The sequence below is a fragment of the Syzygium oleosum genome, unplaced genomic scaffold (assembly GCF_021117445.2).
Source record: "Syzygium oleosum isolate NSW1041296 unplaced genomic scaffold, Sole_v2.1 Sole_v2.09, whole genome shotgun sequence".
NCBI lineage: Eukaryota > Viridiplantae > Streptophyta > Magnoliopsida > Myrtales > Myrtaceae > Syzygium > Syzygium oleosum.
In genome coordinates, this window is record NW_026607493.1 from 6,570,391 (window position 1) to 6,583,011 (window position 12,621).

At 40.9% G+C, this 12,621-nt stretch overlaps 2 protein-coding genes across 2 annotated transcripts; one reads left to right on the forward strand and one right to left on the reverse strand.

Annotated features, from left to right (window-relative positions):
* Nucleotides 1-335: 335 nt before the first annotated feature.
* On the forward strand, nt 336-3,266 carry LOC115673436 (uncharacterized). Its single transcript, XM_030595601.2, has 3 exons — nt 336-979; nt 1,659-2,006; nt 2,628-3,266. Exons 2-3 carry the CDS (start codon nt 1,671-1,673, stop codon nt 3,075-3,077), a joined length of 786 nt encoding a protein of 261 aa, XP_030451461.2. The 5' UTR covers nt 336-979; nt 1,659-1,670; the 3' UTR covers nt 3,078-3,266.
* A 613-nt stretch (nt 3,267-3,879) lies between these two features.
* Nucleotides 3,880-12,142, reverse strand: LOC115673435 (arginine biosynthesis bifunctional protein ArgJ, chloroplastic). The gene is made up of 17 exons (XM_030595600.2): nt 11,933-12,142; nt 11,686-11,793; nt 10,917-11,040; nt 10,746-10,819; nt 9,984-10,028; nt 9,728-9,778; nt 9,570-9,638; nt 9,337-9,395; nt 9,072-9,141; nt 8,548-8,628; nt 8,389-8,475; nt 7,044-7,166; nt 6,575-6,637; nt 5,754-5,831; nt 5,535-5,680; nt 5,012-5,082; nt 3,880-4,191 (listed from the first exon to the last, which is right to left on the reverse strand). The coding sequence occupies exons 1-17, from the start codon at nt 11,999-12,001 to the stop codon at nt 4,109-4,111; spliced, it is 1,401 nt and encodes a 466-aa protein (XP_030451460.2). The 5' UTR covers nt 12,002-12,142; the 3' UTR covers nt 3,880-4,108.
* Between the last annotated feature and the right edge of the window lie 479 nt (nt 12,143-12,621).

The following is a 12,621-nucleotide window of genomic DNA, read 5'->3' on the forward strand; positions in this document are numbered from 1 at the left end:
ACAAAAAAGTTCGGACTAGAATTGTAACTCAAGGTAAAAGTTGATGTTTTTTTTTTTTGAATTAGGCCTCATTATTAACGGCCGTGATTATTTTTGTTCCATGGACCGGGTCCATGCAAGTCGTTCTTCTTGTAGAGGGCCTGTCCAAATGGGCCCAACATTTCGGCCCACCCAGCATCCGGCAAATATCTGAGCAAGAGCAAGCGTGGAAAAGTACACGCCCTCGCTGTAAACACGTGTACGCTCCAGATTCGTTCCTCGACGGACCGCCGTCCATCTCGCCTGCCGATCCGTTGACCCACCTGTCCCTCCCCCATCTTCTCCTTCTACTTCATCTTCATCTTCATCTTCATCTTCATCTTCACGCGCTTTGTCTCTATCCTCTCTCTCTCACTCTCAGCTTCATCTTCATCTTGCTTCGATCTCTCATCTTCCCTTCGAATCGGCCAGGCATGAGCGTCGTCACCTGAAGAATCACCGAATCGGAGCCTCGATCCGCGCAGATCGCCGCCCTCGTTCGAGCCTGTTCCTCCTCCTCCTCCTCCTCCTCGCCCAGCCGCCGTAGGCTCGTGTCGATACGCCGCCGGCCACCGTGGCGACGCCCTGAGGCCCCGGCGCTCCGTTGTTAGGGCCTCGTGAGCCGGGGGGTTTTCGAAGAGCATTTCACCATGCCTTCGGTGCCCTGCGATCACCTCCTGATCCCTTCCCTGACCTACTTCCACGGTGGCTTGTGCCCGCACCGCCTGAAACACCTCGAGAAAGGCGATCGGCGTGGTAATCTTAGTTAACATTAGGCTCTCCATCGTTACCGTCGGCGTTCTCTCTTCGCAGCTGCGTTTAGGTTTTTCTTTTGCCTAGCTCTCTCTTCTGTTTGTTGTGCGACGTAAAAGTTCTTGGCCATTGACGGACTTGTACCGAGCTGTGCGAGTTGCTGAGGTTTTGTAACCGTTTCGACTGCCCTTTGCCGCCGTCTTGTAAGGTATGGCGCTTTTTCTGTTGAAAGTCTTGCTCGTAACTTGTGATTTGCGATAATCACCATTTTTGCGGGGCTTAATTGATAAAGTGCCATGAGGAGCCAAAGGAAGATGGATAAAATGTGCAAAGCCGTTCGCTCTCTCTTTTTGCCAGTTTCTCTATTGGTTGAAAATTACAGGGGTTAATGTTCTATCCCTACAACCTTTGTTCAATTTGAAGGATGAATATTTCCTAGGATTCTTCGGCTCGTGAGCTTGTTTGTGTCCCAGTCTTACCTATGTTCACGAACTGTATGTTGTCGGTCTGTGAAAATCCTGCAGTCGGGTTTATTGGGGATGTGCTCATCATCATGTTGTATTCAGGAATCCTTTCCAGTGCTAATGCCGCCTGAGTATGTTGTTGTAGCTCATCATTTCCTTGGGTGGAATTCCCTACAAATGGTTTTACAGAGAAGCATTGTTGGTGGATTTGAATTGTTTTTATTTGTATATGCATATGAACTGATGGGTGAACTTTCGGTTTTAATCTCTCTCCTTGTCATCAAATTCCCTTAGTCTCTGTGCACTTCAGTCTCTTAGTATTTGGAGGAGAACATATATTGCTTTTTCGTTTTTTGGTTATTCTTGAACATTAAATCATCAACTGTTGCTGACTTTGTTTCCTTTTGCATTTCTTTCCCCTAGATACTCACATCGATGGACGGATGCTGTTCGACTTTTGGGACCAACTCTTTAGCCTGTGAAAACTTGATGAGTGAACTTGGCAATACTCTGGGTAATGTTTTACATGTTGAAGATGGTGAAGTTGTAGTTGGTACTTTGAAAGCAGAGAAATCACATGGAAGTTGTGGGCTTAAGGCTAAGTCACATGAGAAGTGTCTCAATAGATGTGCAACTTTTCCATTACCTGGAGAGAAGTTATCTCCACATTTGTTCCCTGATGAAGAGGATTATGAGCCAGAATCGGCTTTGCAAGAACTTTTCTCGGAGGAGCACATTAACAATGTCTATTCACGTTCAATTTCCTTTCCTGTAAGTTCTTTCCCAGTCGTGGATGTAGGGCTTGCTCTACTTCTGATGGTCTAAGATCCTGCTTCCCTTACGGGGCTCCTATTTTTGCTTTCTAATTTCTGTCTAGTTTCTCTTTTTCGTTCTCCAGCCTTTCTTTTTTGCTAGTTTCTTTGTTTCTTACCTGACTAATGTTTTCTTGTCGGAAATTGTTCATTTTTCAACATGTTGGTTTTGTTTCCTTTGGTCGTCTCACGTTTTAATGTGGTCCTAGGTACTATTGAGTAGCCACTGGATATAGCGTTTGTAGTGTTATCCTCATGAACTAAAAAGGTAGCCTTCCTGCAACAAAGTGGAAGGAGCCGGGTGTTTGCATTTGTCTTTAACATTTCTGTAAGTTCTTTATGTCTATGGATGATTTAGTGTCAGTTCATGATGGCAGCTTGTTCTAAAGAGAAGGGAGAAGTGCTTTTATATACTCAGTTCTATCCTTCTGGTGGTTCATACTTAGAAGCATTATTTCAATATTTACCTAGCCACCGTCGGAGTCAATGAGAATGTGCTTCTTGTGACTTTCCTCTTCATGGTTTGCCATTTGCTATTTGTATGTGCATTTATCTGTTGTTAATGTTTTATCTGTTGCAGACCTCTTTGAAGCTTGTATCTGCCATGAAAGGTACTCGTGAGAAACAAGGTGCTTCTCCTAGGAAGCTTACAGTGAGATGGGCTCCAGATGTCTATGATCCACTACCAACATCAGTTTCTCACTTCCTCAATAGGGGCACAAAGCAACAGAAGGTGCCCAAGAAGGATAAGAGAAATGGAAAGAGAGGCCAGAAGGGGAAAGACTTCTCACGAGGAGCATCTGGCAAGGACTCTTCCAAGAGGGACAAGAAAAAGAAGCAATCTCGCCGACCATCTGGGAGTTCCGATAGATGTTTTAACAAGCTGGACGATAATGATCGCTGTCTCAGCATTGCAGATGATGTGCGCCAATTTGATATTGGAAATCCTGTCCCGGACTCCTCCTGTGGGAGCAGCTTCTTCAAGAACTCCCTGGCTCAGGTGCACTACTCTGCTGCAAAGGCATTGTGAGATGATCTCTTTAGTTGATGATCTGAACTCTTCAGAGGTGATGTATATAAATAATATTAACAAGTGGTTTTGTTTGACGACTATTTTAAGACCGTCTGAGTTACTCATATTTGGACAACAGTTGTGTTGATGTTTTGGGACACCTAGTGCGAATGTTTTGTCAAACCACGGTATTAGCTATGTTGTTTATATATGACTCTTCAGTGAGCGTTACATTTTTCCATATATCTGATGGACCCTTCATTTGGCCCTATGTATTCCGTTCTTTCGCGGAAACTGAAGAGGGTGTTTCCAACTATTCGTTAAGGACATTGGTGTTCGTAAATGAGAATATGTGACCAACCAAAAGGAAAAGGACAATAAATTCATGACCACTAAACCTTGTGCCGAGTTCCTTCGGTCATAAATTGCCTCAACATTTAGATAGGCACAGTACTATGGGAAACTGATCTCGTGGTTTCTCTATTCGAGTTATGGTTAGTTTCTCAAGAATAAATTGTGTTCTGAGCCAGTTGGTATTTAGGTAGTAACGACGAGCCAGTTGGTATATGAGTAGTGACGGATTTGCTTGGTACTGAGAAGCCACTACTCTCTGAGGATCGTCCTCTTCCAGTGTCATGAAGAAAGGAAGGCAATTATGTTGAAAACCTGTAATAAGTTTATCCCATTTCAAATAGCTCTAGAAGGTGCAAAATTCTGTGGAAAATTCTTATTGCTGAGCTATTTATAACCAGCTTACAAATGGAACACCTCTTGCAGGCTTGATCACCTTCAAGAAAAGGAAGCAGACTACCCGAGGTAGTAGAACAAACAAAGGGCGTGATTTGCTAGCCAATCTGCTCATGAATTACTATCCCTATTACAGGGTTTATGACCACTTTATGAAAGTGATTAAAGTCGATTTGCATCAAAACAACGAAGCTGAATGATAAACCCGCAATCGTATCAACCTTGTACAACCTTAGCTATAGAAGCACTAAATAGTTTTAGTACTAGCAGACCAACAAGGTGACGAATGGATGTCGTCTGTTCTAAGTCGTGTATTCGGCATTTATTTTCACATAATCGTAGCTCAAATCGCAGCCCCATGCCTTCCCACTCCCTGGTCCATCACCTGTTTGAAAAGAATGTGAAGCCGAACGACGGTTGCATAAGTGTACAATGAGAAATCTTCGGCGATGAGAAAACAAGGAAATAAGAGATGAAGGTAAGAGTCACAGAAAGCAAAACAGAGTCGATATATCTACAATTTCGGCATGGACAGGAGGATGTTGACACCATACAATTTCGGCAAGGACTAGAACTGTTAAAAGTGAACATGGAAACAGGAGGTCGGGTAAGACAGCATGTTGATGCACAGAAGTCCATCATCTAGAGAAAATTTCTACAGTGTCCAAGGTGGTATTTAATTTAGGATAAAATGTGCAAAAGTGTTCATACATGTGACATGCACGAACACTTTTATCACATGGGACTTTACCACGCTTACCATATTTTACAATAAAGGGGAGGAAGCTGACCATTTTTCGCCTAAAAAAAATACATGGAGTGCTACCCGGGGAACAGAAAAGTCACATCAGTTAACATGAGAAAGTAACCTTCAGGAAGAAGCGAGCTTTCTAAGCCTCCTAACAGATCTTAGGGGGTCTTGAACTTTATCACGCGGAAATATCTATGCTCATCTGATGAATCAGAGGAGCAATTTGCAGTGCGACTCTCCAACCACATCCACACCCACAACCGCGGACATGAAACGAAATGAACAAAAACAGATGCTTGCCACAATTTTCCCGGAATGCTACAGTGCTATCCCTCAAACTCAAGGGAGCTTGATGATGAGTGATGTTTGCTATCTTTATGCAACATATTGTATTAGGAGCAGAGTCAACATGATAAGAGCTAGCAACTTGCAAAAGATAAGTACAAGATCTTACCAACAGAGATTTGAATTCCAACTGAACCATGGATCTCACCAGCCTTCCTGAGATAGTTGCTGGCCACATCCCTGTAATTTGCTCAGTTCATTTAGAACAAAGACGAATGAGACAGAAATATCACATGCTAAATTGGTGAAAATGACTTCTTTCAAGCATGCTCAGTTCTTGGGCCAAAAAGCCAAAAATTATGCACACTCTTTAAAATTCAAAAGGCTTCATTTCTGCTAAGATGAAGGGTGATGGGATTAAAAATATGGTCGAGCAAAAAGCAATTTAGTTTAGAGTTCGACAAGAAATACATCCTTTCTATCTTTGAAACTGGCGATAGGTTACCTTCTCTAAAGAATGAAACAAACAAACATAGTTCTGCAACTCTGTGAAGCAACCACTCACACTGATTATCTTGTATTTAACTACAGTGCTCAACAGATTTTCTTGTCGTAACATTCAATTAACATCATAGCTAAGCTCTTAAAATAAACCCTAGTTCCAACCACAGAATATGTTCTCTCCCTATTACCTGTTGAATGATTGTGGCTGTCCACCATTCATTAAAAGAATGTCACCAAGTATTATACGGAGCTTATTTAACTGAAATGGAACTCCAGCATAGCCAACAGCACAAGCAATGCGTCCCCAGTTCGGATCTCTTCCATATACAGCAGCCTAATTTCACAAACTTCACTGTCAGTTAGCTTGACAACCAACCTAAGCTGAATGCCCAAGTTTATTACCATACCTTAACAAGAGATGAAGATGCAACTGCCCGTGCAATTTTTGCTGCTTCAGCCTCACTGTTGGCACCAGTCACATTGACCTGTATCAGTTTGAAAAGGATAAAACAATCTATCAACCCATATCCTTCATACTCTAGCTAAACTGCATCAATCTCGTCTGGTCACCAAAAGATCAGACAGGATTAAATATTCGGGTTGCCACTTAACAACGAAAAAGTTTCTAAAGGAAAAACAAAAGGAGATCAGCCATCAGACCACGATTTCGAGAAACAAAGAACACACGCCAATTATCGAGAATTAATATGTATAAGCATCATCAAGGACTGGGCATAACAGATTCATGACACGTTAAATCCTTGCTTCTTTTTGCCCTGTCTTTTTCTTTGAGTAACAGAATAATTCCTTAATCAGTGAGGGACTATCTGAGTGTATTTCTACCACTTTACACTACAGTGTAGCTTAAGACCATCTCCAATCACAAAACATGAAAATAATACCTGATTTCGGCCCTGCAACCCTAAAACCATATAATAAGATGTTGTCACTTGACTGTATAAAAAAAGATACCGTTACTTGACATGGCCAAACTATGGATTTGCCAGAGTATCTACCTGGCGTCTTACTGAATTTATACTGCAGTGCAGATTGTAACCAAGTATATTACACTCAATATATTGTGGGTATGATTCAGTCTTGCAATAAGATGATGAAAGAATCCGTCGCAAGGATGCCTTCAACTAATTAATTTTTTTAATTGTGAGATTAAAAAGATGTTTCAAAAGATAAATTTCACACTGCTACTTGGGATATATAACATGCAAACCTCAATTAAGCACGTCGCTCCTTCTCCATCCCATGCTATTGATTTAGCAAGACCTTGCATCACCTGAAAATAATGTGTAAATCATCAGTAACATATTCCCAATTAACAAGATATCAAATAAAGACTATCCCGAGCATTAGAACAATGCAAATTGAAACATACAAAACGTCTCTTCATTAAGCTGCTGTGCTTGCTTTGAGTCTTTTCTAGTACCATCTTTAACTAATATATATAAAGATTGTGGCATTCATATCTAGCATTTAATCAATCTGTACATCTATCCCCATGCTTCGCAGAATTTTACAAACTAAAGTGCAGTTTAAACAAGCATTCACCTATACAAATTATGGAGTTTGAGACTCTGAGTAAATGAAAGGAGACGATGCATATTACATAGCATGGTATTAATAGTCAAAACCTCAAGACGTGCACCAAATATAAGCCACAGAAAAAGTTGCCTCAAGCTTACCCCATCAAGGCATGCTTGAAGTTGCATTGCCTCATCACAGTCCAAAGAAGATATCCTGTGTGATCCAGATAAGCCACTAGCCAAAGCAATGACAGTATCATTGGTACTGGTATCTCCATCTACCTGCAGGAAATCAACTACAGATGCTTTCAATTGTTAATTAGCTCATAAACTTCATTTCACAACCATGGATACCTTTAAATAACTTGAATGAGTGGATGCCATATAATGGCAAAGATTAGTTGTTAATGTGACAATAAATGAAATATTAGAACTGAGTATATCTATGTAGATATTTAAACAAAGACGGAGATGCATTACCATAACAAAGGCCCCTACAGTCATAACATCTTGATGCAGCATACTCAGCATAGCACCAAAATCATGTTTAAATTGACAAAGCATAGATGGCAATGGGATAGATGAAATGGGAGAAAACTACAATAGACCACTGAGGTCAGTTACAAAGACACTAATAACAGATCAGGAAGACTAAAAAAGCCAAAGCATGAAGATAACAAACTCAGCACAAAGACCTCCTTAATATTCAGAAGGATGGCTCAGCATGCAACATCACCCCCACAAAAATAGGGGAGGTTGTTTCTAAGACTCTTACTACTCAGTCTTCCCCATAGTTTAGGCAGTTTCTGGTGAAGGCTCCTTCATGCGCCTGTTTCTGTACTTGGTAGATACTCCTCAGCGGGAGCAACTTAATCAAATTTCAAAAAGCAAGAAAATTTTTGTGTCTAACTGAATCAAGGTTTGCATGTGTTGCTGCAAAGACAAGCTTATGCTAATACAATGATTAATAGCCTCTTACACCACGGCCAAAGTTTTCATATCTCAAGCTAGTACAATGAGAACAGACAACTGTTAATATAGCTCATGTTTTATCCGTGACACCTAGTCTTTGGCTTTGGCTTTAAGGATGTGTTTTTTGCTACAAGTTTTTACTGGCCATGATTGTGCCTTGTTTAGCTATTGCCAAAGAGCAGTTGCAGTTTCACCAGAAAAAAGGTTTTAAAAAAAAGAATGCTGCAGTTAATACCAACATCAGCCTAACAAAAATGATTACAAGTGACTGAAATGCAAATGAGCAATGGTAAAAGGGAGTGAAAACTCTCTCTGTTTTAGCCCTAAATGGAGATGAGCTGTAAACCAAGCCTAATTGTTGGTATAAAAATACTAACAAAAGATGAACAGCTAACTCAGATCCAAGCTACAATTGAGCAGCCAAGCAGGAAAAGGAAAACTGAAATAGATTATCAGGAGCTAGATTATCAGGAGCATCTACAAATGTCTAACAATTTCAATGGAAATCTTTCGAAGAATGATCTATACATACAGTAATTTGGTTGAAACTCCGGTCCACAGCAATCCGCACCATCGTTCTCCAAACATCACTTGTGACTAGAGCATCAGTTGTCACGACCTAACAATACACCACTATCAGTCAGTTGACGAGTAACTACAAATATAAAGAAACAAGTATAAAAATGCTTACACCAAGCATGGTAGCCATATTTGGGTGGATCATTCCAGAACCTTTTGCCATTCCACCAACTCTAACATTTGTCCCACCAACCTGTAAATTCCATAAAAGGAATAAGGTCAAGGATGATCAACACTTGAGTACCATAAATTTCAGCACCTCGAGAATTTCATCCCTCAAGGTAAATGGGAATCAATTTTTTTAATACTTTCCAAATAGGAAAATTGCAACAGAATAGGAATTTCAACTCCCAGGTTAATGTCATGGCTACTAATTATATCCTTGGTAAGTGTAAATGTGCAAACAAGTAGTGTCACAAGATATATGCACACAAAGTTCAATACAAATGTAGTCCTGTTAAAATTCGGGCCCCTTTGATATCAGGTAGTCATAAAAGTAAGATATGACAAAGGCTATCGCATAGTCAAAACAGGTATATCACAGATGTCGGACATATCAGTTAATACACGATGACGACTCATCTTGGTGTTGTGTCAAAGATAATTGAAGAAGGCAAATGATAAGTACAGGTTTACCTTAACCTCAACGGCAACACTCTTACTCACAAGGTCAGTTGTTGTTATTGCAACGGCTGCAGAGTCTGCACTGCACAGCCCGGGGTAGAAAACTTTAACTTTTGAATACATATACTGTGGGTTACAAAAGGATAGTTTGGTTGAATCTACAAAGTCTCAAAACAAATGAATAAAGAAAACAGGAGATATTATGAAGTTAAGCAAAACAATCTTGTAGGTATGCTAGAAGGTTATACACAAAACGAGAAAGTGACTTAAGAAATACCCTTCAGTAGTTGGTGATAGCGAATTAACCAAATCTGGAAGCGAATAGAGAAGAGCATCCTGCATATGACAGCGGTACGATAAACTATCAGTTTAATTCATATGGGCCGCAAAGCAATGTCTTCTACCAAAAGTGTCCAACAAAACTTTGAAGTATTTATAGGTCACATGCACATGCTGAGTTGTGCAAGGAAGAAAGAATTTAACAATCACGAGAACTAACACTGTATATACCTTCTTAATTCGTTGACCTATTACACCAGTGGATTCAACCAAAATCTCCTCAGGACTTACTTGAAGCCGCTGCAATTATGTAGTTGTGATTTCCAACTGAATGAAAATTGTGACAAATGCACTGCCTCTCAAAATAAAAAGGTAAAGGTGTCACATACTTCAGCAAGAGATTTTACACAATCTATCACGTCCTGGTAACCAGCATCTCCCTGGAAAAAAAACAAAATTATTCGGCCAGTTGAAGCCCCAACTATTGAGGTGTTGAGCCTAAATCCAGTGAAAATTATATCATATGCCACTCTATGAACTTGATTTCTCTTTGTGAGGTGTATAAACTTCGCTAAATGAAACTCCAAGCAGAGCAGAGCTATGGGTAGATGCAGTTGTTGAGAACTACACAAAGAGTCAGCTTACAGTTGCTGCATTGGCTTGACCAGCATTTATCAACACTGCACGTGCCTGAAAAATATGCATATCTAGTAAATCGGGGGTCTTTGAGGAGTCAAATCAAGGTATAATCTATGTACTATAATAAAGCTCTTCATAGAAACAGCGACACATTAAATTTAACAACAAAGGAAGACCGTTTTTGGCTAGGACTTTTCTGAGGAAGTACAGGTAGGGAAAACAACAACAACCAAGGCCTACCCCTCAAATGCGATTAATTACATGGATCCTTTGAAGCTGTTGTGCTTTATCTTGTGTAAAGACGAACATTAACAATCTTTTGTAAGTCTTATTTGACGTCCTTTTGGATTCTTATATGTACTTTAAACATTGCATCGCATGTCACAAGGCATCTTTTACTAAAACTCTCAGTGGATCAATTATTTCACCATATTATTCTATTTTCTCCCATTTCAAGAATTCACGCATGAGTGCAAGAACATGCGCAAATATACATCTTTCCTTAGCATCTGTGCAATAGAAAAGCCAACAAATCCAACACCACTAACTCATCCACCACCCCCCCCCCCCCCCCGGGCCTCCCAAACTGATAAAGCGAAGGAGAAAAGTGAACAAATCTACAGAAAACAGCTGCTCAAAAAGAAACGGCAAACCGATCTATATGACATAATCCAGCCACCAGAAAAAAGTACGATTATTCATTGTGCTCCTAAATCTGATTAAGAAGAAATATAGAGTACTATTGAGAACAACAGAATGCTTGCTTACAGTTCTCGACGTTTCTAATGTGTTTCTGCAGTACACAACAGGTGCTGCTGCAACTATGTTTGTAGTGAACGACCCTATCATAAATTGGGGTTGAATAATCAGCAAAATGTTCATAAATTCAGTCCCCTAAGAGCCCATGAATCTAGAAACATTTGCCAATTTAAGACAAACCTGCTGACATGGCATCGACATCACAAACGACAAGTGCTAGATCGGGTTTTTCTCCTTTGGCACGTAAACCACCAAATATGCCAGCAGCTCTGAATCCCTCTGCAGCAGTAACCCCTCCAGGGATCTATAGCGTCACAATACTTGGTTTGATCAGATAAATGTTGCCACAAATAAATACAACAAGTTCAAAAGAGATTATGAGAACTCTTACATAAAACGTTTAAGCAGTTCAGGAATTACAGAGTAACAATCTGATAATGGGCATTCCACACCCCCCCCCCAAAAAAAAAACAAAAAAGCACGTATTCTCGTCACCCTGTTCAACCATGTAGCTTTCAAGTTGCAAATCCAGAACTCATCAACAGCCCGACACGTGCATCCGTGTACAGACATTGCAACATGAGCCCTTGCTCAGTAGAGTTACTATTGGATTTAGTTTTCAATATCACAAGCTACGATGGTAATGCCACGCCTCAATGAAAGAATAAAAAAAATCTTAAATTGCTCGATTGACTCGGTCTCAAAGATATCGCTGACCCCATTTGCTCGTTTGCATAAATATCACCAAAACAAAGGACCTTTATTTAACCATGAAGAGACACGGAAAGAAAACAACAAACTTAAGTAGAACCAAACCATTTGAACAACGCAAGTCCTCCCCATTCCTGGCACAGCTATTCCCATTTCAAGAATGGTCGATCCTTGACCATATACAGACAGGCACATTAACACCGGTTCATAAAAAAACACTAAACGGATGCTTTCTCACCTGCTTCCACGGTCCATCCGGGAGAAAAATTGGAGCTGTGGGAATGTAGCTCGTCGCTTCTTTTATTTTCAGGGAACAGCAATGAACTCCAAATTTCCTCCAAAAAACCTATAATTCGAAAGAAAAGAAAAGAAAAAAATCACCCCCTTTTTCGTACTCTTCATATTGAGCGACCCAGTTCGTGGGTCACGCTCTTCAGCAACAAAAAATTGGATTTTTTTCGAAGGGCTGATAAGAAAGAAGTCACCTTTGGGCCGGCGACGCCATGGAGCTTAACCGAAGCGAGATGCGGAGGAGGAGCAGGAGAGAGATACATCTTGTTTCTTATGCGCGCTGCACAGGTTTCGCTAGGGGTTTTCGGAGGGTTTTCAGGACACGCGGCGACGATGCACGCTGAGTGGCAAGCTCGTCCCTTCTCTCTGCTCTTTCTCTTTCCCCTTCCCCGACCGGCGTCAAACCTGTTTGACTGCTCGGACCAGACAAAAGCGCAAGGACAAAACTGCCTCCTTGTCTTGACAAGTGACCCGATGCTGATTCCGTGCTAGGGTTTTGCTTTGGACAAAACTGCTCTGACCCGATACTGATTCATGGTCAAATGTGAAGAAACCATGATGGTTGATGTGGCTGCTTTCTAGAATCTCTCACGAATTCGTGTAAGTCCGCTTGATCGACCACCGTGATGATGGCGAATTCCTAAAGGGAGGGCCGATCCATAATACTGCATTTCAATTTGTAATTGAAAATTTTTTGAAGTTACGTGTAAGAGGCTTAGTGATCAGGGTTAAATCACCATCGCCGGCAGGTCGCTGGAGCCCGCCGACATGGCCGGCCCAGGTCGGTTAAAATTGCTGCTCAGCAGTACAAAAACGAAGTGAAAGTCCAAAGCTAAAATCCGAACCCACCACCAGTTCAGCGATTGACGGCTACAACACCTTT

Coding starts and splice junctions, on each gene's coding strand:
- LOC115673436 (XM_030595601.2), top strand. CDS start 1,671: ATGGACGGATGCTGTTCGACTTTTGGGACCAACTCTTTAGCCTGTGAA. Junction 2,007..2,627: donor CACGTTCAATTTCCTTTCCT/GTAAGTTCTTTC, acceptor TATCTGTTGCAG/ACCTCTTTGAAGCTTGTATC.
- LOC115673435 (XM_030595600.2), bottom strand. CDS start 12,001: ATGTATCTCTCTCCTGCTCCTCCTCCGCATCTCGCTTCGGTTAAGCTC. Junction 9,779..9,983: donor GTCAAGCCAATGCAGCAACT/GTAAGCTGACTC, acceptor TTTTTTTTCCAG/GGAGATGCTGGTTACCAGGA. Junction 8,629..9,071: donor GTGTTGCCGTTGAGGTTAAG/GTAAACCTGTAC, acceptor TGGAATTTACAG/GTTGGTGGGACAAATGTTAG.